The sequence below is a fragment of the Lepus europaeus genome, chromosome 17 (assembly GCF_033115175.1).
Source record: "Lepus europaeus isolate LE1 chromosome 17, mLepTim1.pri, whole genome shotgun sequence".
NCBI lineage: Eukaryota > Metazoa > Chordata > Mammalia > Lagomorpha > Leporidae > Lepus > Lepus europaeus.
This window is the reverse complement of record NC_084843.1, coordinates 32,660,342-32,687,443: the sequence shown is the minus strand read 5'-3', so window position 1 is coordinate 32,687,443 and position 27,102 is coordinate 32,660,342. Positions and strand designations below refer to the sequence as shown.

General features: G+C 54.2%; 1 protein-coding gene across 1 annotated transcript in view; it reads right to left on the bottom strand.

Moving 5' to 3' along the window:
- Positions 1-27,102, bottom strand: part of TLL2 (tolloid like 2) — a 137,701-nt gene that overhangs the window by 15,157 nt on the left and 95,442 nt on the right. Inside the window, exons 9-14 of the mRNA XM_062214274.1 lie at positions 25,592-25,716; positions 22,984-23,099; positions 15,619-15,721; positions 7,438-7,554; positions 6,154-6,299; positions 5,535-5,730 (exon numbers count right to left, since the gene is read on the bottom strand). Coding sequence (XP_062070258.1) covers positions 5,535-5,730; positions 6,154-6,299; positions 7,438-7,554; positions 15,619-15,721; positions 22,984-23,099; positions 25,592-25,716 — 803 coding nt within the window. The remainder of the gene's footprint in view (positions 1-5,534; positions 5,731-6,153; positions 6,300-7,437; positions 7,555-15,618; positions 15,722-22,983; positions 23,100-25,591; positions 25,717-27,102) is intronic.

The following is a 27,102-nucleotide window of genomic DNA, read 5'->3' as shown; positions in this document are numbered from 1 at the left end:
TCTTCCACTGGGGAAGTCCTGACACGGGTGCCAAGTGCTTTGTGTCCACACGACATCCCCTGATGGCCTTGCTGGAGGAAGGCGGGGCCCAGGTAGTGGGCTGCAGCCTGCTCCCAGGCTATCCGGTCTGATACGGCCACCCTCTCCACGCCTGGCCATGGAGCAGGGGAATGTCACCGGCCTGCCCTGGGAGGTGCTGTGAGTGTAAAACCCACCCTGCATCTCCTCCAAGATTTAGCATCTCTAAACCCCTATCAAATATCTCATTAATACTGTGGATACTGGGGACATATTAGGTTAAATAAGATCTACCATAAAATTAACTTCACCTGGCCGGTGCCATGGCTCACTAGGCTAATCCTCCGCCTGTGGCGCCAGTACTCCGGGTTCTAGTCCTGGTTGGGGCGCCGGTTCTGTCCCGATTGCTCCTCTTCCAGTCCAGCTCTCTGCTGTGGCCCGGGAGTGCAGTGGAGGATGGCCCAGGTCCTTGGGCCCTGCACCCGCATGGGAGACCGGGGGGAGGCACCTGGCTCCTGGCTTCGGATCGGCGCAGCGCGCTGGCCGTAGTGGCCATTTGGGGGGGGGGGGTGAGCCAACGGAAGGAAGACCTTTCTCTCTGTCTCTCTCTCTCTCATTGTCTAACTCTGCCTGTCCAAAAAAAAAAAAAAATTAACTTTACCTGTAACTCATTCCTGCAAGAGGGCTACTAAGGAATCTGCAATTACATATGTAGCTCTCCCTCCTTTGGGCCCTGCCTCTGATTTCTGTTGGACAATGGGTCACAAGAGCATGGTGTCTCAGCTCATTCACCTTGGGTAAGGGTGCTATGTGAGGCAGGCAGAGCAGCTAGCAGGTGCCCAAGTCACAGAGAAGGAACTGGAACGCCACTCACTCATTGCTCGGTGTTTATGGAGCCTACCGTGTGCCAGGCACTGGGAATCCCCTGGATCCAGTTACAGAAAGGTCATGCGACCTGCTGGCAAGCAGAGCTAGGAAGAAGGCAGGTGGGACCACTCCCAGAACTTCCGGAGCCAAAGTCAGCCCCCCCCCCCCCCACCAGGCCCTCCCATGCCCTCCTGGGGTGGAGAAGGCAGCAGGGTGACAGGTGTCGGAATGAAATCACAAACATCAACACTGGCCTCTCCCTGAAGCTTTTGGGTTTCCTTAGTGGAAAGACAGTGGCTTGTGGTATCCTGCAGCCCTGGATTCTAGATTCTTCTAGCTTTGCCCCCTTTAGACCCGATCTTCCTCAATGGGCAAGTGGCATGGCAGTAATGCCCACTGGGGCGGGATGGGGTTGGGGGTGGGGGAGCTGGAGATGCAGTGAGCCAGCGAATGCATTCTGACACTGGCTGCACCAGCGCCTGCCATGCTGGCCCCCGTGCAGGCCGAGGTGAGGTCTCTGCAGCTCCCGAACCCTCCTTTCAGACTCGGGGGTGAGGCCAAGGTTGTGTGTCCCCACGTCTCCAAATGCCGCTCTCTGCAGTTCCCCTCGACAGAACGGGACGATAAGCTGGGTCTGTGTGCCAAGTCAGGGCAGGTGGGCTTCAGTGACCACTGCCACAGGCGTCTAAAACCACGTCTGCAGATTGAAACGGGCGTGAAATGGGACACTGGGGAGCCTGGCCCCGCCAGCAGGCCTCCACCCAGCTCCACACAGCGAGGTCATCACCAGTTGCTGACCGGTCTCCTTCACCCCCTTGGGCTGCTGAGGGTGCTGTGTTTTCCCCTGCAAGCCCAGCCCCTTTCCACGGTGCCCATACGCAGTGTGATGAATGCTGAATGGGTATCCACAGTGGACAAGGTGGGAGCCGGATCTTCTAACCCAAAAGCGGAGCTGGTTTTCGTGGGTCCCTGGAGCACATCAAAGCTCTCAATTCGGTTCCCTACACCAGTTTAGCATCACAGAGATACTCCCTTCCATGGCCCGACTGGCATCTCCAGTACCATGAAAGAATCAGGGGGCTGGCGCTGTGGCACAGCAGGTTAAGGCATCGTCTGCAGCACCAGCATCCCATATGGGTGCCAGTTTGGGTCCCAGCTACTCTAACTGCAGTCCAGCTCCCTGCTGATGTGCCTGGAAAAGCAGTGGAAGGTGGCCCAAGTGCATGGGAGGTTCAAAGAAGCTCCTGACTGCTGGCTTCGGGGTGGCCAGCACAGGCTATTGCAGTCATTTGGGAAGTGAACCAATGGACAGAGGATTCTCTCTGTCTCTGTCTCTCTCTCTCTCTCCGTAACTCAGAATTTCCAATAAACAAATCTTTAAAAACATAATTCAGGAAGTCTAGTTACATGTGACTATCAGACCAACAGTCAATCATTACTCAGCACGGCATGTGACATTTGGGACTTACACTGAGAAATCGTTTTCTCTGAAGTTCAGATTCCGCTGAGCACCGGGGTCCTTTACTTCCTCACCTGGAGACCCTCAGCTGGTTCTCTCGGTCATGTGCATCGCTGGTGAGCGGCAGACCCCAGAATGAGGGATGGGTGGCCAGAGGTGGGCAGCTCCCTCCCCGGAGAACCAACCACAGACCCAGGGGAGAAAGGCAGGGGAAGGGAAGCTCAGCAGGACTGGCACAAGAAGAATGAGAAGATGATAAAACACCCAGAATAAAAACCCCACGATTCTTCAGCCTCCCAGAGCTGTCCACCTCCTGGGCCCTGGGACCTGTGCCACCATCACCAGACACGGCAGACAAGACACTGCGGTGGGACTGAATGAAGGATTTGGAGACGGAAGGGTCTCCTGGATTTCTGGCTGGGCCTGGGGTCATCACAGGTCGTATAAGGGAGAGAGGGATGAGGAAGGTCAAGGTTAGAAGAGGAGACGCGAGGGGCTGATGCGGCACAGCTGAGGGAGACACTGCCTGTGAGGCTCAAGTCCCAGCTGCTGTTGGCTCCGTGGCTCACGCCGTGGCCTGTGACGCCAGCATCCCATATGGGCACCGGGTTCTAGTCCCGGTTGCCCCTCTTCCAGTCCAGCTCTCTGTTGTGGCCCGGGAGGGCAGTGGAGTTTGGCCCAAGAGTTTGGGCCCCTGCACCCAGATGGGAGACCAGGAAGAAGCACCTGGCTCCTGGCTCCAGATTGGTGCAGCACGCCAGCCGTAGCGGCCATTTAGGGGATGAAGCAATGGAAGGAAGACCTTTCTCTCTTTCTCTCTCACTGTCTATAACTCTACCTGTCAAATTAAAAAAAAAGTCAGAGCTGCTCTGCTTCTGTTCCAGCTCCCTGCTAATGCACCTGGGAAGGCAGCAGCAGATGGCTCAAGTACTTAGGCCCCTGCCACCCATGTGGGAGACCCAGATGGAGTTCCTGGCTCCTGGTTTTGGTCCAGCCCTGACCATTGTGGCCATCTGGGGAGTGAACCAGCAGACAGAAGATCCTTCCCCCTGCCCCATGTCACTCTACCTTTCCAATAAATAAATAAACCTTAGGGGAAAAAAAGCTGGAAGAGATGCAGGAAGCCTGGAAGAGGTATGAGGAAGACTCAACAATATGGCCGGCTCTGAAGAAAGAAGGGGACCATGAGCCAAGGAATTCAGGCGGCTTCTGGAAGCTAGAAAAGGCCAGGACGTGGATTCTCCCCTGGAGCCTCCGGAAGGAACACGGCCCTGCCCACACCTGGACCTCAGCCCAGTGAGGCCCATTTCAGACACGCGGCCCCCAGAGGACGGCAGCACTGATGCTGCACCGTGGCCGTTCCATTCGGCAGCAGTGGGGAATTCGGCATCCTCACCGCAGTAGAAAATGTCTCCCACTTCTAGGGATGGCAGCTGCCTCAAAGGCCCCTTTCCCTGGCAAAGGCCACTGTGCCGCTGCATTCACTTCCACGCTTCCATTTCCTCCTGGCGACAACCTGCTGGCTCTTCTACAGCAGGAGAGTCTGGCGCTCAGAGAGGAGGTGCAACCTGCTCAGGGCCACCCACCCAATGTCACTGCTGTCACCCCGTGTCACTACTGCCACACCGTAAGGGGGCTCCCCAGGCTGGGAGACACAGGGCACCTGCAGTCTGGCCCAGCATGGAGTGGAGGCTGTGAACTTCCTTCCAGGCATCTCAAGTGAGGTCACCATGTCCCTTACCCTCTGCAAACACAGATGACCTGTGACATACATGTGAAGTATGCTTGTTGTAGCCTGGCTTTTTTTTTTCCTCACACCGGCACTGCGGTGTAGAAGGCTTAAGTCTCTGCCTGCAGCACCAGTATCCCATATGGGCACTGGCTCAAGTCCTGACCGCTCCACTTCCAATCCAGCTCCATACTAATGTGCCTAGGAAAGCATCAGAAGATGGACAAGTACTTGGGCCCCTGCAACTATGTGGGAGACCTGGGTGAAGCTCCTGGCTCCTGGCTTCAGTCTGGCCCAGCCCTGGCCATCACAGCCATTTGGGGAGTGAACCAGCAGATGGAAGATCTCCCTCTTTCTCTCTATATCTCCTTCTCTCTATGTCTTTGAAATAAATATTTAAAAAAAGAAGCAGCTAAGTTTTGTCTCCAATTATTTTCAGAGCATTATGATTCTTGCTCTGTTTGCATTTTGCTCTCCTCTGAATGTCTTTAAACAGGAAAAAACAAAACTAATCTCCCACGTTGTTTGGCACTTGTCAGCGTATAACACCTCTCTGCAACCACTACACTGGGTCAGGCAAAATGAGCAGATTCCTTTCTCCCTACTTGACAGGGAGGAACACTGAGTCTTCATTACAGACAGGTGGCTGCCTGCTCAGGGTGGCACAGCCTGCAGGGGGCCCTTCTGACACCACCCAGTCTGCTGATGCAGAACCTGGAGAGGGCCTGAAATAAGGGGCAGAAGTGGAGACTGGGAGTGAGGGAAGGATCACGGTCTCTGGGTTGGCACAGCCAGGGCTTCCTCTTAGGGTGTGGGCCCTGAACAGGGGTGAGGGGGCACCTGCCAATCAAAGGAGGTGTGGAAGCTCCTCATCAGGGCTGCCAGAGGCAGTGGGGGTCTGGTCCCACCGAGACCCCATAGTGCAGCAGATGCCAAGGCCACACGGAGGCTGGCTGCTCCTTGCTCTCTCAACCTGTACTGACCTGGGTGGGGACACAGATTAGGGGGCTGGCCTGTCAGCAGCTCAGGGCCAGGGTGGCCTCTGGCCCGTGTCAAGGGATGCAAGGTCACTCTGGAAAGAGCTTGAGCTAGAGGCAGGGTTTGATCCTGGACCTGCCCCATGACTGACCAAGCCCAAAGGGGCAGCGTGGGAACTCTGGGACTTCGTGTGCACAGCGGCTGGAGCACAGAGGAGCTCACTTAGTGCTGCCCCTACACCGACATGCCCCATCACCGTCCCCGCGGTGTCCTTTGACCTCGCAAGCTGGCCGAGCCCAGTCTCCAGCCAGAGCACCGTCTGCTGTCTCAAAGACAGGGCTGGGCCTGCTCCTCAGCCGCCGTGAACTCCATGGTTTCGGGGGGTCCCCACCTCCTCCCCGCGGGGAGCCCTGTGGGTGCTGTGATTCATAAGCATGGGGAGTGAGACTGCTTCCAGAAGGGGAGACAAAGGCTAAGTCATACCCTTGAAAAAACTGGCCGCAAAGCCTGCTTTATTGATGGAGCCGTCGGACACAAACTTCATCCACAGCCTGTGGGAGCTCGACTTCACGTCCTCTGGCTTCTCGTAGCCGCACAGGTGGCCAAGCAGGGCGCTCTCGGCCGTGGGGCCGTCGCGGATCTCCAGGTAGTCGTAGGCACAGCTGTCATGCCTCTCGATCTAAAGGGGACAGAGAGGGGCTCTGCAGGTGATGCCAGAGGGCTCGGCTTGGAGGTCTGTGATTGAGACGGAGGCTTGATGGACCCCTTCTTGAAACCTATCCCAGGCCAGCATGTGCTGGGCTTCTGCAGCCGGTATCCCCAGTTGTAGAAGGCAGGGGTGAATCCAGCCTGGAGGAGACTCCGAGGAGACAAAGAGGGGAGAACAAGTCGACAAAACCTCCATGGAGTCCTGCCTGGATGCTGGCCTCCATGGTAACCCTCCCCTCCCCAGCAGACCTCAGACAGCAGGTGGGCCTGAAAGGCCTGAGACACCTGCTTAGCTTCCTGTTTGGTTTTTTTTAAAAGGGAAACTCATCTTTATGGATGGGTTTTACTGGCCCCCTCCAATTCCCCCCCAAGAAGGTGATCTGAGCACGCTCACCTCAAAGGCCTGGAAGGTGAGCCCCACGTGAAAGCCCTCGGAGACGGTGATCCTCCACACACACTCCTTGGAAGGCCTGTAGTCATCGGGGTAGTTGGGAGACTGGATCTGGCCGGCATCTTTGTTGATGTCTCCACCGCAGGTAGCTTTACAAAGACACACAGGACCAGTGAGGTGTCATCCCTGGTCAGAGCTCACCAAGGAAAGTGGGTGGCCACTTGCCACCACCAGGAGGCGCCACACACCAACATTTTCATCTCGGTTCAACCGAGACTACCACCGGGAAAGGAGGATGGCATGTTTTCAACTCTGATTTCTGTTCATAGAAAGAAAATAACCACATAGAGCAGTGGTTCTCCACCTGCACTGTGCAGCAAAAGCCCTGGGAGATTTTTTGAACTGTGGAAACTGGAGCTACATCTCCAGGGTTCTGATTCAAAGGGACCTTTGGGGGGGGGGGGGACACTCAGATGCAGTGAAGTTTCCCAGGTGATTCCAATGTGGATGGCAGAGGGTGGAATGGCTGGTCCTGAGGAACACATGGGCACACAGGCAGACGCACATGCACACACATACACACATGTACACACGTGCACTTACGTGCCCATGCATACATACACGGGCAAGTGCATGTTTACACACACAGGCGCACACGCATGCACAAACACACACATACATAAACACTACTTCTTTTACAAAAAACACAAAATTTTGACAACTCCAAAATTGCATAAGTTAAAGCGGAAGATGGCCTCCATCACCGTGCAGCAGCAGGGTGGGGAGGGGAGTGAGCCAGAGAAGCTCAGCTTGTCAAACAAACAGGTGCAGCACGCCCGGGGCAGCATGGAGCCCAGAGCCAGGGCTCCCTCTGCTCTGCCCCCAGCCTCCAAGGCCCATCTGAGAGATGCCACTGGGGATTCCCTGCTGTCGGCCAAAAAGTCTTCTTATCCCATATGAAAGAAACACGGGCCCAGAGAGCAAGCACTCTGTTCAGGCTCCCACAGCTACACAGGGGCGGCTGCCTTCCACAGAGGTCCACCCCCCCATCTGGCACCCCTGCCCGGGGGGCCCCACACCCCAGCGGCACTGCACGGAGGGCCCACGGGTGGTGACAGGTTGACAACACCACCTCCGAGGTGAGCACCGCTGGCCCCAGCTTCCAGAAGGTCATGGGACAGGGGCTGTGGGATGGACCCTGGCGGTGCAGTGCGGTGTGCTGGGGTGTGTCTGGGGGGAGCAGGCTGCCCGGGAGCCACCCCAGCCCGGCTCCCACCACGCACAAACCTTCGTACACGGCAGAGAAGCCCCTGCCCGGGGTGTTGCTGCTGCTGCGGAACTCCACCCAGAGCCGGCTGTCCGTGGACAGCAGGGGCTCCGGGACCTGGTTGCCACAGAACCGACCTGGAAGGCGGAACACAAGCAGTCAGCCCACCTGTGACAGCACGCCGGTGCTCGCCGCTGAGCCAGAGCTGCGGCGTTCCACACGCGGCTCCACGTGAGCGGCAACACGCACCCTGCAGCACGCACAGGGTGAAAAGAGCCAGGCCAGCCACGCGTGTGCTCATTCTGGAGGATTCCAGATTCCAACCGACCCAAGTGCCCAGGGCACAGCCACTGAAGAAGGGCAGGCGAGGCCGGGGGTGGGGGCGCTCAGCCTTCCTGATCCATTCGGACCACAGATCGGCCGGGGGCTGTTAGCATTGGACATCCACGGTTCTGCCCAGCACCTACCGTGTGAGTCACTGAAACCATTCACTAAGCACTGGGCAGTGTGGGGGAGATGAGAAGTAACTATGCCTGGATGAGATGTGTTTTCTTGAGGGACAATGAAAATACTCTGAACTTGATTGTGATGAACAAACTAAAAGCCATCAAGTGGGATTGGTTAACAGTGTACTGTTGGGGCTGGTGCTGTGGCGTAGTGGGTTAAACCGCTGCCTGCAGTGCCAGCATCCCATATGGGCACCGGTTCGAGTCCTGGCTGTTCCACTTCTGATCCAGCTCTGTGCTGTGGCCTGGGAAAGCAGTAGAAGATGGCCCAAGTCCTTGGGCCCCCGCACCCACGTGGGAGACCTGGAAGAAGCTCCTGGCTCCTGGCTTCGGATCGGTGCAGCTCCGGCTGTTGTGGCCAACTGGGGAGTGAACCATTGGAAGACATCTCTCTCTCTGGCTCTACCTCTCTCTGTAACTCTGTCTTTCAAGTAAATAAAACAAATCTTTAAAAAACAACAACAACAACAAAAACCAGTGCACTGTGCAGTGCCCAGCTCATATCTCAGTATTCTAGCAGGTATTTAGTGGGCACTCGTAGTGCTGGGGCCATGTGAGACACCACACAAGCGACAGATGGGGGGTGTGGGTGAGAAGGGGAGGAATAAACGCCACAAGGACACTTGCTAGTGGCCGACTGCAGCAGCCAGTCCTGGGCAGAAGAGCTGCTAATCTCCTGTGACTTCCTTCCCATGCCGGCCACCTGTAGCCTTGTGGATTTGGTGAGCTTAGTACTGTGATGAGATGAAGATGCTGCTAGCATTTGGCAAGGCCGAGCGCATCGGGAGCCTGTAAATCCTCAGTAATGGTTCCTCTGGCACGGCCACGTAGTGTCGGTTAGCACGAGTGAGAAAGCGCTGCTGACCAGGGAGGGGACGGCACGGACGGAAGGCAGGAACTCCTCTTAGCCCAGCCCACGCTGCAGTCCAAGTTTCTCCTTTTAAAGCCCCAGTTGTTGCCGCCACTAAGGATTGGTTCCCAGAGAGAGAGGGCCTGGGGCTGCCTGCCTGGCTGCCCAAGGACCCAGCTGTATGAGACGAACCGCCCAGCACCCTGGGCCCATGGCACACCCTGCTTCTGCTCACTGCCCAGAACTGCCAGGAACTGCGGGGTAAGCTGCATTTTACCACCTCGGCAGAGCTGGACGCAGTAGATTCAATTGCCAGTCACTCCTCCCGAACCGCTGTGCAATTCTTAACTAGGTCCGCAGGCCCTAGCAGGAGCTGGTCCTCCCCTCTTGCTACCGACCCGGCTGAGCCAGCCCCTCTACTTCCTGCATCAACGACTATCATCAGTCCCTTCTCACAGATGAGAAAACTGAGGATCAGAAAATTTAAGTCTCAAAGTCGTACGTGGAAGCAGGATCTGAACCTCGGCAGTCTGAGCCTGGGGGTGCGCCGTCAGTATCCCCTCCATCATCATCATCACCAGCACTGCCACCACCATCACAGGGAGCTTCTCTGTCCTGCATGCAACTCGGAGCCTGGTACAGCTTTGGGTAAACAGATACCCAATCCACTCCCCTGCAGGGAAGCGGGCGGCCAGGCCGAGGACCAGAGCCAGAGCGTGGAGCCAGACGGGCTCATCACTTCTGCTTCTGTGACGGGCTGCCCTGCCCAGCGAGCCCCACGCACAATGCCGATGGGCCAGCCTGGCCTCTCTGCACTTCTCTCTGGTTTCAGGGAAACGGGGACAGGGCTCTGTGCATGTCACAGTGACAGAGCAGGGCCCCAGGACACTCATGCACCCAGCAGCCCGCGGGAGGGGCTCCAGCTGGCGCGGGGTGGTCCTTAGCACCCCACACCACCACCCTGCTCCCCGCTTCAGGAGACTCTCTTAAGCAACCCTGAAACTGGAAAAGCAAGCTGGCCTCTTTACCCAGCAGCGAAACGTCCTGAATTCTGCCAGCCATCACTCTCGGAAGGCCTCCTCTGGAAGGAGCGGGGACAGACTGGGCCAGGAAAAGGTGTCACATTCCTAAACTGGAATCTGGTCCCCGGCCAGGGAGGGGGGGCTTAATAAGGATATCAAGGAGAGGAAACGCAGTGGAGGACAGGACAAGTGGGCTCCGCGGGGAGTCATAAAGGGTTCATTCATAAAAAGTTATGCGTCCATTATGCCTGGATTTTCACACACTGCCCTGGGAAAAAATGCGCCCCACGGTTTTTCAGAGCAAGACGCATACTTTCCCAATCCGCCCTAATCCGCTCACCCTCCTGCCCCAGGGGCAAACCCCCCCCACCCCGCCTCCACCCCGCGGACCTCGTGGCACTGACCCCTCCTGCACAGTGCACTTCTTCCCGACACAAAAACTCCACTAACAACCGCATTTGGAAACATCAGAGCAGGCCACGTAGTTGGCAAAGGACAAGTCCTGCACGAGAAGGAGGCTGGGCACAGGCACCAGGCCTGCCTCAGCTGCAGCGCACACACACCACTCACCACACACACATACACCCCACACACATGTACACACAAACCACACCACATATACACCCCACTACACACAGACCACACACCCCACACACATGTACACACAAACCACACCACATATACACCCCCACTACACAGCTACCACACACCCCACACATGTACACACAAACCACATCACATATACACCCCACTACACACATACCACACACCCCACACATGTACACACAAACCACATCACATATACACCCCACTACACACATACCACACACACCACACACATGTATGCACAAACCACACCACATAAACACCCCCACTACACACCTACCACACACCACACACATGTACGCACAAACCACATCACATATACACCCCACTACACACATACCACACACACCACACACATGTACACACAAACCACACCACATATACACCCCCACTACACACCTACCACACACCACACACATGTACACACAAACCACATCACATATACACCCCCACTACACACACCACACACATGTACACACAAACCACATCATATATACACCCCCACTACACACATATCACACACCACACACATGTACACACAAACCACACCACATATACACCCCCACTACACACACCACACCGACCACGCACATGTACACACAAACCACATCACATATACACCCCACTACACACCTACCACACACACCACACACATGTACGCACAAACCACACCACATATACACCCCCACTACACACACCACACAGACCACGCACATGTACACACAAACCACATCACATATACACCCCCACTACACACCTACCACACATACCACGCACATGTACACACAAACCACACCACATATACACCCCACTAAACACATACCACACACCCCACACACATGTATGCACAAACCACACCATATATACACCCCCACTACACACACACCACACACATGTACACACAAACCACACAACATATATACCCCACTACACACATACCACACACCCCACACACATGTACACACAAACCACACTACATTCACACATGCCATACACACACCACATGCACCACACATACATATAACACATTATACCCCACAAACACCACATGGCACACCACATACATACCACACATATACATACTACATATACATATCACACACATACACTCATGCCACATACATACCACACTTCATACTACACATGACACACACACCATACACATATGCCATACACTATCACACACACACACCACACACACAAACCATATCACATACATACCACATTCACATATACACATACCACACACATACCACATACACACATGCCACATACCACCCATATGCTATACACTACACACATACTACCCCACATACCATACCAGACACACACCACACAGGAATGTACAGCACACATACATCACACACATATACTCCCCACACATGCCACATACGTACACACCACACACCACTACACACTACACACACTACATGCACTACATGCATACCATACATAGCACACAAACATACCACATACACTATACACACAGCACAAACACCACATACACACGTCACCACATACCACACACACACATACACCACACACCACATACATACCACATCCATTACACACACACACCCCACACACTCACACTGACAAACTGGGTAAAATAGAAGCCAAAGGAACCCTCAAATGAAACAAAGCAAACCATCACCACCAAACACAAACACCACAGTTCTGCCTTATTCATGACAACGCAGCCACAGACTCCAGGATCAGCTGTGAGGAACGTCTGGCTTCAAGTCTGGTCTGGTCAGAGAGGGCAGCTGGACAGCTCCCTGTCGCACCCATGCTCAGGAACATGCTTGCTGTCCCAGGCGAAGCCCAAGTCTCTGGGAGTGCCCCTCCCCCAGGAGCCTGGGAGTCTGCCCCAGCCCCGGCGGGTCCAGGGCTGCCAGACTTAGCAAACAAAAATCCAGGAAGCCCAGTGAACTTCGACTGTCAGATCAACAGTGAAGAACACATTTCCTCTGGCAACCTGAGGGGGATGCCCCGCGCAGATGCAGTCGTCACCTTTGCCCATCGCCGGGCATCAGCACTGTGATCCCAGCCCAGCCACTGCCCTGTGGTGGGACTCAGAAACCCCATCGGGGGGCTGGCTCTGTGGCACAGTGGGTTAACGCCCTGGCCTGAAGCACCGGCATCCCATATGGGCACCAGTCCGAGACCCGGCTGCTCCACTTCCGATCCAGCTCTCTGCTATGGCCTGGGAAAGCAGTGGAGGATGACCCAAGTCCTTGGGCCCCTGCACCTGCATAGGAGACCCAGAGGAAGCTCCTGGCTCCTGGCTTCGGATCGGCGCAGTTCCAGCCGTTGCAGCCAATTGGGGAGTGAACCATTGGATAGAAGACCTCTCTCTCCCTCCTCTCTCTCTCTCTCTCTCTCTCTCTCTCTCTCTGCTTCTCCTCTCTCTGTGTAACACTGACTTTCAAATAAATAAATAAACCTATCAAAAAAAAGAAACCCCACTGGCATTCGGGGATCTTGGTTTTCTCAGGAGGTCGGGGCTGAAATGACTTTAAGGTCCCACAATTCCGTACTTTCATGGAAGGCCTCCCACTTTTTTTGCAAACAAATATTATGTAAAAAATGCAGATAACTGAGGAGCTTACAGAGCAAGGCCCGGGGCCGCCCAGGGGCTCTGTGCTTCCTTTCTCCAAGGCAACCATGCTTAGCAGCTTGGCAGCAACCTTGCAGCCCCCTCCCCAAGTCTTTGGTCCCAGGCATGTTTTTTTAGGTTCACAGGATCACTCCCTGCCCTGCTTGTGGGAATTCCATTTCCGCAGCCTTCCAGGAAGTTGGAAACATAGACACCTTCCTGGGAACTGCTGGTGCAGTGCCAGGTGTGGGAACCAGCCCTGGGAATCCAACCCTCTGTCACACCCAGCTACCTCTAAAACACGCCTCTGGTCGCTAGCACCTGCCCTGTCCACTCACCTGTCACAGGCAGTAGAACTCCAGGGCAAGCAGTGCCCACCCTGCCATCAGAAGGCCTGGCCACTTCTCCTGCACCAGACACATTCCTGTCTACACCTGGCCTGGGGATTACTTCTTGGCTTGTCTGCCTGCCCTGCTAACTACCTGACAGATCCCTCCCACCTGGCACCCCACTCAGAGCCTGCCCTGGCTGCTGCTTCCCCGCTCTCTAGAGCTCCTGTGGGCACAAACTCTGACCTCTTTGTACCTCCAGGAATTTAGGCTGCGGGCAGAGGGTGAGTGTGCTCGTCCCAGTAGCTCACCAGACAAGACCCCTGCATCATGCGGAAGCTTCCTATCTTCTGGGCCCCGTGGAGTCCAGCCAGGCGCCCTGTCCCAGCCTCTTCTGACCTCTCCGACCTTTGTTCCCGGAATCTGACAAGACTTCAGGGCTGGCACTAGCATAACAACAGCTCACCCCCACACCTGCTATTCACCCCCTAACAAGTGTGGCTTTTCTTCGTGCATGAAGATAAGCCTGGGACAAAGCCCTCACTGATATATTGCCCACCCCACAGGGCTGAGACCCTTCCAGCTGCAGCCCTTTCACATCTCTTTCCAGCTCCAGCCTGGATGCCGTTCCCAGCCAGCTCCTGAGAGCCTGCAGCCATCGGCCCTCTACGCAAAGCTCAGCACCCTTGGCCATCCACAAGGCGGCTCTTCCTTACCACCAATCGCGAGTGAGCCAACTCTTCTCTTTTCACTACCGGCCCACACCTCTCATTTGTGCTGCCTTTCCATGGATGAGTTCATGTGCAGCTCACATAAATAATACATGCCCAAGGTCGAAAGGCTGGAAAAAACATCTAACCCAGCAAAGAATACATCTTAAACACATACTCCGTCATCCTGAACCAACCTCTAGGTGTTATTCATATTTATAATTTTACATGATATTTATATATATTTTTTGGACAGGCAGAGTTAGACAGTGAGAGAGAGAGAGAGAGAGAGAGAGAAAGGTCTTCCTTCTGTTGGTTCACTCCCCAAAAGGCCGCTACGGCCAGCGTGCTGCACCGATCCGAAACAGGAGCCAGGTGCTTCCTCCTGGTCTCCCATGTGGGTGCAGGGCTCCAGGACTTGGGCCATCCTCCACTGCCTTCCCGGGCCACAGCAGAGAGCTGGACTGGAAGAGGAGCAACCGGGACAGAATCCGGCACCCCAACCGGAACTAGAACCCCGGGTACCAGTGCCGCAGGCGGAGGATTAGCCTAGTGAGCTGTGGTGCCGGCCGATATTTATATTTTAGATTGCAAAATGGTTTGTTCCAGTGGAGTTCAGCCTGCACAGTGTCTTAAGCAACTCTTTTGGATAATTTGTGACAGGATGCTTGGTGTTCGGGTCACCACACTCCCCACCACTCCTTATTTTATTGCACCAATCCTATCTCCTTCACGTATGCTCCATCTCTGAAGGCATCAAAGTTTGCAATGCTGTGCATCTCTATGTGCAATCCTGCTGCAAACTCTTGTTTGTACCATGCTTTTTTTTTTTTTTTTGACAGAGTGGACAGTGAGAGAGAGAGAGAGAGAGAGAGACAGAGAGAAAGGTCTTCCTTTGCTGTTGGTTCACCCTCCAATGGCCGCTGTGGCCGGCACACCGCGCTGATCCGATGGCAGGAACCAGGTGCTTCTCCTGGTCTCCCATGGGGTGCAGGGCCCAAGCACTTGGGCCATCCTCCACTGCACTCCCTGGCCACAGCAGAGAGCTGGCCTGGAAGAGAGGCAACCGGGACAGAATCCGGCTCCCCGACCAGGACTAGAACCTGGTGTGCCAGCGCCGCAAGGCGGAGGATTAGCCTGTTGAGCCATGGCGCCGGCCCAGCATGCTTTTTTTTTTTTAATGGAACAGTGTACCATGAACGCCTTTATCATCAACAGTCACCTCCACCTTTGCCTTTAATAGCTGGAAAGGTTTCCGTCGAAAGATGCATCATCATTTATCCTGCTGATCCCTCCTGCTGAACACTTAAACTGCCTCCGATTTTTCCTGCTTCGCTGAACACCCCTGTGGCAAGAGCCGTGCACGCTTCCTTAATTAGTTCCCTAGGATAAATTCCGAGAAGTGGAATTGCTGGGTCAAAGGGTCTTCACAGTTTTCAAAGCTTTTAACATGTGTGGCCAAATGGAGTGTTCCAAGTTTTACAACGACATAGGCCCTTGAGAGCTTCCTGTGACTGCTGGTGGGATGAGCCTTCCAAACATTCGCCGTGTCCCACGGGGCCTCCGAAAGCCAACTCACCCAACAGGGGTGCTTTTCTCCAGTAACCGTCGCGGACCTCCACGTAGTCGTACCAGCACAGACGGCTTTTGAACAGGTCCATGGACGTGAAGTTTAGGACGATCTGCGAAGAATTACCATAAAGTGAGTTTGGGCGGCAAAGCCCGAGAGAGAGTTTTGAAAGCGGTGCCTCCCACAGCAGTGTTCTCAGGGTCTCCTTTTGCATACGGGGGCCCCCAGACCCCAGTAGGAGTGCCTCTGCAGAGACACACGCACAGGAAACCCCCTGATGCGGCCTAATGAACCTGAAGCAGGATGGGGAACACACAGAGCCAGATGGATCCTTTGGTTCTGTCTGGGGATGCACTCCTGCTTTTGAAGTCACGCAGCGGTTTATAGAAAGCAAAATGCATTCCAAACATGGGCCGGGGCATGCTGAGACCAGGGATTTGGAAGGAATAAGGGGTCAGTGAAGTTCAGAGATACAAAAAGCTCTTGGAACACCATCAGCCGGTCCTGGGGTTAGCCTGAGTGCATCTGAGCACCTCGGTGCTCACCGTCCCTTGAACCATGACTTCATTTTTGTGAGGTCTGGGGAGTCCAATGGCCTCCCAATAGTCCATCCGTCCACTCATTCACACCACCACTGTTCGCTGACTGCCTACTGTGTGCCAGTCAAGATGGAAAGACCAGAAGAGGTAGCAGAGAAGGCGGGCAAGACAGATGTGTCAAGGCCATGAGACTACTACGGCATAAATGCTGAAAACCCACGGTCGGAAAGAGCATCTGGGCAGCTCTGAGAGATGAGAAACAAACCGTGCCGGGTGATCTCACGAAGAGATCTTAGAGGAGGCGACATTTAACCCAAGGGGACCAGGTAGCCGGTGGGCAGAGAGGTAGGGCTCGAGCAGCTCCTGAGAGGAACTGACATGAACCATGGAGGGAGCTGTTTGGGAACAGGACTGTGGGCCCAGTATAGGTCTGTGTGTGTGCGTGCGTGTGTGTGCGTGTGTGCGTGTGTGTGTGTTTCTGTGTGTCTGTGTCTGTGTGTGTGTAGAATGAGGGGGCAAAGGGGTCATCATGCAAGATAACAGGCTAGGGAGGTATAAGGTCTAGTCGGGCCTGGGAAAGAACACTCTGGAATCCTTGAGGTCAGTGTATGCCCCTGTGGCCAAATAGGTGCATACTGAGTGGAAGGGGCCAGAAGGCAGAGCAGGCTGGGCCTCCAGCTCAGCACCCCTACCTCCCCCCAGGCAGGTAACCTGGAGCAGAGTTCAGGTTTCCCCTCGCCCTTCACCTCCCCACCCCACTAAAGCACCACCTGGTTGGGGGCTGATGCTTCTTGCTGGGCCGAGAAGCAGAGCTTGTTTGGCCCTAGTCCTCTACCTGTGCCCCACGTGCCCTGCCCTGTGCATCTCAGCTCTCACTGCTCCCCAGCCCTGCCTAGGCCTGCACCCTGGCCCTACCACTGCTCTCTCAGCAGCTCATTGTCTCCAGCATCTTCACTCTCTGCCCCTTGCTGGCCTCTTCTGTGACATTCAACGGGCTCCCTAGGGCCTCTCTCTCTAAATAAACCCTCAGGCTGGACAGGCGCTAATCAAAGACACCAGTGCCCTCTGGGCCAGATCTGAAGGACCCTCTTGACCCCGAGCTCCCGGGCTCTCTGTTCTGAACCTGTCCCTTCTGCTCCCACCACACTGGTCTCTCCTCTCACCATGGTTCTCGCTGTCTGACTGGCTCCTGCCTTACCTGCTCCCCATTAACTGTGAGAGCACAAACAGTGCAGGAGACTGGATCACCCGATCGCCAGCCACCCAAGCTCGTCATGAACCACACCAAATTCTATCGTGAGTCCCTCCTACGTGCCCAGCACCCACGCCGTCGGCTCTTTTCCCGAGGATGTCTGGGTCCCTCCCACCACGCCCATCAGCTCTTCCTGACTGCTGCCTTCCAGACACCTCGCAGACTCCTCCTTGCTGTGCTCTGTCTACTCCGCACACTGAGGCTTCTCGACCAATCTTCCCCATGCAGCTCATGTTGACCAGCCCCTTCCCATGCTTAGCAAACTTCTGTCACTCCCCAGGCCCCCATCTCATCAATGAAACTCCCTGCTGGCCTTCCAGAGCCTCCTGGTGCACCCATGACCAGGAAACCACCTTAGGACCACGAGCTCAGGAGCCTCCTCCTCCTGGAATCCTTCCCTGATTGTCCTGGAGGACAGGATCTGATCTCTCTCACAGTGATTCTGAGCACATGTCTTCAGAGTTAGGCAGACTGGATTCACTCCTTAGCTCTCCCCCTTACTAGCTCTGCGATCTGGAAAATTCTACACTTCTTGGACCTCTGATCTCCTCAGCTGTTGAACAATGTGCTTGCCATCAGGTGGTGCAGTGGGCTGCAGATAGCATGTGGGGCTCTGCCTGGCACACACTCACACATTCCACAAACAGCAGTGCTAAAACCAGGCCACACTGAGTGTTCTCTTGGTGTCCCCCAGCCCACACTGACTGCTGCCCCTTACACACTACCCACCATGATTGGCATTACAAGTGCCCTCCCCTTCTCTGGGGCCAATCCCCTCCAATGTCTGGGCCTCAGGACAAGTAGCACCTGCTTCCACAGAGCCCAGTGGCCTGCTAGGAAATGAGGAGTCAGTACCAGAAAACAGGGGGCCTGTGGTGTTGTGTAGCAGGGAAGTCGCATGTGTGACATCGCATCCCATACGGACGCCCGTTTGGGTCCTGGCTTTTCTACTTCTGATCCAGCTCCCTGCTGGTGCACCTTGGAAAGCAGCAGAGGATGGCCCAAGTGCTTGGGCCCCTGCACCCATGTGATAGAGGAGGTCTAGGCTCCTGGCTTTTGCCCGGCTCAGCCTTGGCTGTTGTGGTTATTTGGGGAATAAAACAGCGGATAGAAGACTCTCTCTCTCTTTCTCTCTCTCTCTCTGCCTCTTTATTCATTTATTTGGAAGGCAGAGTTAGAGAGAGAGAGAGAGAGAGGCCGTCCATCTGCTTGTTCACTCCCCAAATGGACTCAATGGCCAGAGCTGGGCCTATCTGAAGCCAGGAGCTTCTTCTGGGTCTCCTATGCAGCACAGGGGCCCTAGGACTTGGGCCATCTCCTGTTGTTTTCCCAAGCACATTAGCAGGGAGCTGGTTTGAAAGTGGAGCAGCCGGGACTTGATCCAGAACTCCTTATGGGATGCTGGCACTGTAGGTGGTAGCTTTACCCCCTATGCCACAGCACAGGCCCCAATAAATCTTTTAAAAAATTAAAAATTAAAATTTTTTTAAAAGTACCAGAGAACAGCAGGGCACTCCCCTCTTCTCATATTCTGGGGTATGTGTGTGTGTGTTTGTGTGTATGTGTGCCTATATGTGTGTCTACCTGTGTGTGTATTCCTGTGTGTCTGTGTATCTCTGTGTGTATCCCTGTGTATCTGTGTATCTGTGTGTGTATCCCTGTGTGCCTGTGTATCTCTGTGTGTATCCCTGTGTGTGTCTGTGTATCTCTGTGTGTATCCCTGTGTGTCTGTGTATTTCTGTGTGTATCCCTGTGTGTCTGCATATCTGTGTGTGTATCCCTGTGTGTCTGTGTATCTCTGTGTGTATCCCTGTGTGTCTGCATATCTGTGTGTGTATCCCTGTGTGTCTGTGTATCTCTGTGTGTATCCCTGTGTGTGTGTCTGTGTATCTCTGTGTGTATCCCTGTGTGTCTGCGTATCTGTGTGTGTATCCCTGTGTGTGTGTCTGTGTATCTCTGTGTGTATCCCTGTGTGTCTGCGTATCTGTGTGTGTATCCCTGTGTGTGTGTCTGTGTATCTCTGTGTGTATCCCTGTGTGTCTGTGTATCTGTGTGTGTATCCCTGTGTGTGTATCTGTGTGTGTAAGCATGTGTGTCTGTGTATGCATGTGTGTATCCCTGTGTGTGTCTGTGTATCTCTGTGTGTATCCCTGTGTGTGTGTCTGTGTGTGTATGCATGTGTGTATCCCTGTGTGTGTGTCTGTGTATCTCTGTGTGTATCCCTGCGTGTGTGTCTGTGTATCTCTGTGTGTATCCCTGTGTGTCTGTGTATCTCTGTGTGTATCCCTGTGTGTGTGTCTGTGTGTGTATGCATGTGTGTCTGTGTATCTCTGTGTGTATCCCTGTGTGTCTGTGTATTTCTGTGTGTATCCCTGTGTGTCTGCGTATCTGTGTGTGTATCCCTGTGTGTCTGTGTATCTCTGTGTGTATCCCTGCGTGTGTGTCTGTGTATCTCTGTGTGTATCCCTGTGTGTCTGTGTATCTCTGTGTGTATCCATGTGTGTGTATCTGTGTGTGTATGCATGTGTGTGCCTCTGGTGTATCTGTGTATGCATGTGTGTATGTGTAACAACACTTTTCTTCCAAACTAGAATAGGGATTTTCAACCCTATGCGCACACCAGCATCACCTTGGAAGCTCTAAAAGGAACAGCTGCCGAGACTCAGCAAATGCTCACCTTCCAGTAAATCAGACTCCCTGGGAGTGAGGGGGACCCGAGCTAAATGCTGAGTCTCTTCCTACCAGGCACGGACCCTGGATTTCTTTCATGCCCCACAGGGCTCGCATTCAGGTGACAAAGCTCAGTCAGACTTGAAAGCTGGCGGCACAATACTTCTTTAGCCTTTGCTTTTTTAGATTACAGAAAGGAAATGTTAGTACAACTTCCTTGGCAACACATTCATGATCTGAATGAACAGGACAATTATTCAAGCTAATTATCTTAAGTACGTTAGTGAACCATAAAGACCATGGGGGAAGAGGTGATGAACAAGAGGTGATACTCAAATCAATCAAACTGGCTAATTACCAGCAGCTCTGGGGAAGGCTGGGCGAAGCAGAAATTGCAATAATTGGTGCAGGAATTTCAATGATGTGCATTCTCCCTGCTACCAGTTAGCATTCATAATTAAGGCTGGGGAAAACTCACGTGGTTCAGATGTATCACATAGCCTCTGATGTGCAGGGCAAGGCAACAATTTGGGGATTACCAGACCCCTTCCGCTTCCTCCGCCTCCTTCCTGCCTCCTTCCTGTTAGCTCAGGCAAGGGGATGGCCCATCCATCCTAGCAGAGGTCTGGAGCCTCCAATACAAGAGGACACCCACACTGCCTGAAATGCTGACAGCCAAATAAAGGGTTTGTGAGTGCACACGTGTGTGTGTGTGTGAATGTGTAGATGCGTGTGTCTAAGTGTGGATTTGAGTGTCTATCTACCACCTGTGCACTTTGTATAATAACAATGTAATCAAACATTCAGGCTCTCAGAATTCCACTGCCTGGGTTCAAATCCCAACTCTGCAACAAGCTCAGTAGCCGGGGCAAGTCCATTTCCTTCCCTGTGAAGGCAGCATGGAAACAGCCCCATTCACACGAGACTGAATTTAGCCGATTCATGCAGAGGCTAACACCCAGTCCACAGAGAATGCTTCTTAGTCATTTCTTCCAGGGACCAAACTATGCTTAACTTAACATTTAAGAGGATATTTTAAAAAGCTATGAGTTTAGGGGCTGGTGCTGTGGCGCAGTGGGTTAAAGCCCTGGCCTGCAGTGCCAGCATCCCATATGGGCACTGGTTCAAGTCCCAGCTGCTCCACTTCCGATCCAGCTTTCTGCTATGGCCTGGGGAAGCAGAAGATGGCCCAAGTGCTTGGGCCCCTGCACCCTCATGGGAGACCTGGAAGAAGCTCCTGGCTTCAGATTGGCTCAGCTCTAGCCATTGTGGCCATTTGGAGAGTAAACCAGCAGATGGAAGACCTCTCTCTTTCTGGTTCTACCTCTCTATGTAACTCTGTCGTTAAAATAAATAAATAAATCTTTTTTATTTAAAAAAAAAAAACTATGAATTTGGACTGCCTGAAGGTTGGCTACCAGCAGTTAAAAAATTCCAACACACCGTGTTGCTACCACTAGCCGTTGGTTTTCCACTTAGCCCATCATCTGTCCACGTGTCCAATCAACAGATTCTTCTGTACACCTGGCGGTGAATGCTCTCTATCTTCAGGACACTCAACGTTTTAGAAGTGCAACAAAACCAACCAGCAGTCACGATCCGATGAGACATGCTATGATGAGCGTGGACACAGGGGCCCCTGGGAACTCAGGATGTGTCACTGGGCCTAGGTCCAGTGCTCAAAGAAGGCTTCTCAAAGACAGTGGCAGCCAGTCTGAGACAACCTGGAGGACGCTCGGATTTGTAGACACGTAGGGCAAAGGTAAGCTTTGGTGCACAAAGACCCACTTCCCCGTTCCCAATTCTCTACCTCACTGGGAATTTGGGCATTTTTCCTAAAGGTCCAAGCCTCCAATTCCCCAACCATATAATGGATACAGGAATATGCCTTCTCCCTATGGAAGGGTTTTGAATTTACTATTCTGGGACCAGGGCAAGAGGCCCCTGCCCTGGGCTCATTACACTGAATTCTGGGGGCCAAGGAAGTGTGCGTAATCAGAGCTTGCCCAGACACGAGGCCACCCTCTGGGGAGCCAGGACCTGGGGAGTCCCAGTCCAAACAGCTCTGAGCCAGGGCAGGCATTTGGCCTTAGCAGTAAAGAGGCTGGCTAAGATGCCTGCATCTCCTATTGGAGAAACTGGATCTCACACCTGGTCCTAGCTCCTGATTCCTGCCATTGCAGATTCTGGAAGGCAGCAGGTGATGGCTCAGGTGGTTAAGCTCCTGCTGCCCAGGTGGGAGACATGGATTGAGTTCCCAGCTCCCAGCTTCAGCCTGAGCCAGCCCCAACCGTTGCTGGCATTTTGAAGGTGAGCCAGTAGATCAGGAGCTCTGTCTGTCTGTCTTTCCCTCTGTGTCTCTCAAATAATATGAAAACAACAAATAAAAAAAGTAGCTCTTGGGTTCACAGGTTTCTTCCCTAGACCCATCCTGCCAAGGGGAGTTGGCACACCTGGCCAGCCCACCCCCACCGCCACAGCAGGACAGCTGTTCACCAGGTAGGGGTGGATGGTGCTTGGGAGCATGGGCTGGGGTGTCAGCAGGTGCTCCTGAGGCCCCGGATGGTGAGATGGAGGCTGCACCTCCCTCAGCAGCACTCCAAGGAGCCCAGAAATTCCAGATTGCGTCCCTTCCCTCAGGGGGACTGGATTATAACCATCTAGTGGCAGGAGGATGGAGCCTCCTTGATTTATAAGTGACATGGACATTTAGTATGCCCCAGGCCTCCATGGGGTGAGACAGACCAAACAATCCAAGAGCCTTGTGTGCCAAGCATGCAACACAGTGCCTGGTGTGCAGTGGGTGCTTGTAACAAAACGGCCATCTTTACTACCATTAACCAGAGGGGTAATTCCTCCCGCCTCACCCAACTCAGAGCGGGCTGTGCGTTTCCCCCGGGGGTTCTCACCTACCTTTTCCCCTGGAGTGACCGAGATCCTCCACACACAGTGGGAGTAGGAAGGGTAGCCATCTGGGAAACCAGGAGCGGAAAAGTTTCCTGTCGTGTCCTGCAGGGTCTCCCCACAAGCTGCACAGGCAAAAGGACAACTGAGATGCGGGCACTTGTACCTGCTCTCACCGGAGCAGCGAAGGCCCGTCTCTGGCCACTGAACACACACACCGCTTCCCCACACTGGAGAGCAGTGTGCCAGGCACATTGATATTTTTTCTGGCTAACAGATGGGAAAGTAGAATCCAAGCATGACAGAATAAAACCTCTGGGACTTCTGAGGCCTGGCCCAGAGCAGGGCTTGGGTCAGCTCTGTGGCGGGCAGGTGTCCTCCCCTGGCTGGGCCTTCGTCTGTAAGATGGACAGAGACAATCTCAAAGAGTCACTGGAATCATCCACACCACACACAGAATGCATCCGCTCAGTGCTGGGCATATGGTGAGCGCTCCGTGCACAGCAGTCATAATAATCCCTACTAATAATCTCATAGCACAGAGAACGCGGGGGCGCAAGTGGGTGCAGGGGAAACACGGTGGGGGACCTTGAGACGCGTTTCTCTTCCTCATCTGCCACCCACTCTGAAAGGGCTGCCAAACTGTCAGGAGGGGCCAGTGCTGTGGCGTAGTGAGCTAAGCCTGCAGTGCCAGCATCCCATAAGGGCGCTGGTTCAAGTCCCGGCTGCTCCTCTTCTGATCCAGCTCTGTGCTGTGGCCTGGGAAAGCAAAAGAGGATGGCCCCAGGTCCTTGGGCCCCTGCACCCCCATGGGAGACCTGGAAGAAGCTCCTGGCTTCAGTTCTGCGCAGCTCCAGCCATTGCGGTCATTTGGGGAGTGAACCAGTAAATAGAAGACCTTTCCCTCTGTCTCTCCCTCTCTCTGTCTGTGACTCTCTCTCTCTCAAATAGATAAAATCTTTTTTAAAAAATTGTCAAGAAAACAGAGAAAAATGCAGAGGCACAGGGACTTGGAGTATTCTTTTGTAGATTACTGCGCCCTTGAATGCTGAACCGCTACCTGGTTATGAGTCCAGAACATAGTCTACATGTGTGAAAAACTGTTCTCCTAACTTGTCCACAAACAAAGGACCTGTGTGAATACAGGTTATGTATTCCCCTGACCCACAGGCCTTCAGACCCCAGAGACAGAGACACGGAGTGTCCCTCCTATTAGGGGTCCCCCCAGGCATGGACAGGAGCATCCATAAACATCTTCCCAACATGCAGGTCAACCCCTGCCCCGCAGCCGCCCTGGCTGTCAGCTGTGATGTGACATTGCCCGAGCTCTGTGCTATTGGGAACCGCAGGCAGGGCTAAGTGGAGAACTGCCCGCCGTCCGTCTCAGGAAATCCTGGATATCAGGCCTTGGGTATCACGTTACCCAGCAACTGCCAGGCAGCATGAGGATTAGGCCCGGCAGTCAACACCCCCGAGGGCGCCACGGAAATTATTTCGGAATAATCATCAACATTCTGCAAGAGCGGATACGTTACCATGTGGCTCCCTGGCATTCTCCAGCTGCCTGGCCCCTCTGGGGAAGTGAGCAGCGTGTACATCGTGACCCAAGGATTCCTGCTTCGTTTCCCAGGGAAGGCGCTAAAGGTTTCCTCTCCATTCTGCGAGGCAATATGGTATACGTGGCTCATATATGAACCCAGTGTGCCCCCAGATGACTCATAGCCAGAGGAACACACGTAGTTCCTAGCGTTTCAGGGCAGGGGGAGAAATAAGCCCCACGTTGCGCATGCCTGCACTGTGATCTTGGTCTGTAAGGCAGAATGACAGCCCAGACTTTCTGATAACCCTCATTACCACTATTCTGCCCTGTGATTAAACACTGTGTCTGGCCTGGAGGCTTGGAAAAGGTTTCTGGACCTGCCAGAGGTGGCACTTCCATCCTCCCCAGACCACTGTCACATCAGTGGTCTCTCCCATCAGTGGCACACACTCAGCTGCTATAACCCATTCTTTGCACCCAAGCTGAACAGCTCCAAGGTGCCTGGGAGACCTCAGCCCTGTACAGTGGGAGGAGGGCTGGGCAGGGGCCAGAGTGACAATGCTTAAGCCAACAGGAGGGAACTTCTGCACTGGCCAAGGGACAGGCACAGGCATTTGGTCTGACCCCAGTGGAGCATCCAGCCTTCAAGGGCAGTGTGCTGACCACTGACCAGGACCTTTGATGGTTTGATGGTTAAGAGAGCCCCAAGTTCATAGAATGACCTCACAGCACTGACACTGCCTCCACCTTGCAGGATTTGCCAAACCCACACCCCTCAGTCCCATGGAAAGGAGAGATGCTCCCTGTTAGGGGAGACACCAGGGCTCTGCCAGGAAGTCCAAAGCCTCCCACAAGTACAGCAGTGGGTTCTAAAACCTCTTCTTCTCTTTGCTACCTGTGGTCATTTCCCCGTTTTGGCTTTCGATGCTGTCCAGCATCTCCCAACAGCAGGACACCAAGTAACTACCAAGTAGCTTTCCCAGCAAGGGGGCTGTTTGCAAGCAGTAGTGGTGCTGTGCACGATGGGATGCCCAGGAGGTGTTGGGAACCCCCACCCCACCCCAGGCCCCACATTACCTGGGCATTTGTACAGCTTCCTGGCTTGTGCTATGTCTCCCTGACTGAGCCGCACGCGCTGGCCGATGGTGGGCCTGACACCGTTGTCATCTCGACGGGGAAGGATGGTGTCTAAGAAAACTCCTCTACAGGAAGCAAGGGGGGGGGGGGGGGAGGAGAGAGAGAAAGTCAAGGTCGCCAGGCTGTCTGTGCTGGGATTTACAGCCTTCATTTCCTTGCCCAGAACTCCATCAACATTCCTCCCCAGCCCCCTCTGCCCAGCCTGGCCGGACCGGGGCTGCCTCCACTCGTGCTGCGCTGACCGTCCAGCCTTCCATCTCGTCAGCTGCCTGCTCACTTCCCACAGGGAAGAGGACTCAGCCAAGGTTAAAAGTATGCTCCAGTGCCGTGGCCTTGGGCTCCCTGGCTGATGCAACCTGAGCATTTCCACGAAGAGGTTCCAGGACCACCACCCGGCACAGTGCAGGCAGCACCATTTGGAGAAACCACGGCGTGCATGGTGTCCCCTGGAGTTATGCACAGAGAAGTCTTGGAGCTGCACCAGGAAGGATCCTGGGCACTGGGACAGTGTGAGACCGCCAGGGTTGGTCAGCAGGTGCAGTACACATTGGAGATCAAGTTTGAGGGCAAGGGTGGGGGGCAGCAATCAGAAGGAAAATGAGATAAATGCAGAGAACTGGAGGGAGTCAAAGGAGCTAATGATTTCTAGGCCAGGCCTGGCTCTGCTGCCTGGGTGAGCATCGTTTTACTACTATGAACAGCAGACATTGGCTTCGATGGCAGTTCTCACAGAGAAAGCTCTGTGGCCATGTAAATAGAATCTAAATGACAGCTTCATTTCTTTTTTTAAAGATTTATTAATTTATTTTAAAGGCAGAGTTAGAGAGACAGAAAGATTTTTCTTCCGCTAGTTCACTCTCCAAATGGCCACAAAGCCTGAGGCTGAGCCAAGCCAAAGCCAGGAGCCAAGAGTTTCTTCTGGGTCTTCCATGGGCCTGCAGGGACCCAAGCACTTGGTCTATCCTCTGCTGCTTTCCCAGGTGCATTAGCAGGGAGCTGGATTTGAAGTGGAGCTGCTGGGACTTGAACCAGTGTCCATATGGGATGCTGGCACTGCAGACAGCAGCTTAACCAAGCTATGCCACAGTGCCAGGCCCAACAGTTTTGTTTCTAAAGCAGCCACATGGAAAGCAGGCAGGCCAGTGGAGCCCCGGCCCTACTCACACTGACTGGCCTGCCACGAGTGCTGGGCCTCCTGCTTGGCCTCCAGCCCCTCTGTTTGGTGCCCCTCCTAGAAGTGAGGTGTTCCCTGGAACAGGGTCCGGCTCCAGTCATCGCCCTGTTTCTCGCCTCCCCTTCCTCACCGGGTTTCTGGAAAGGGTTGCCTGCGTGCTGTTTAACGCATCCCTTTCACCCACTCCTCATTCCAACAGCAACCCGGCCGCTGACCAGGGGTGCCCCTTGGTCTTCATCTGCCCCCTCCGCCGCCCCGGACCATGGCTGTCCCTCCT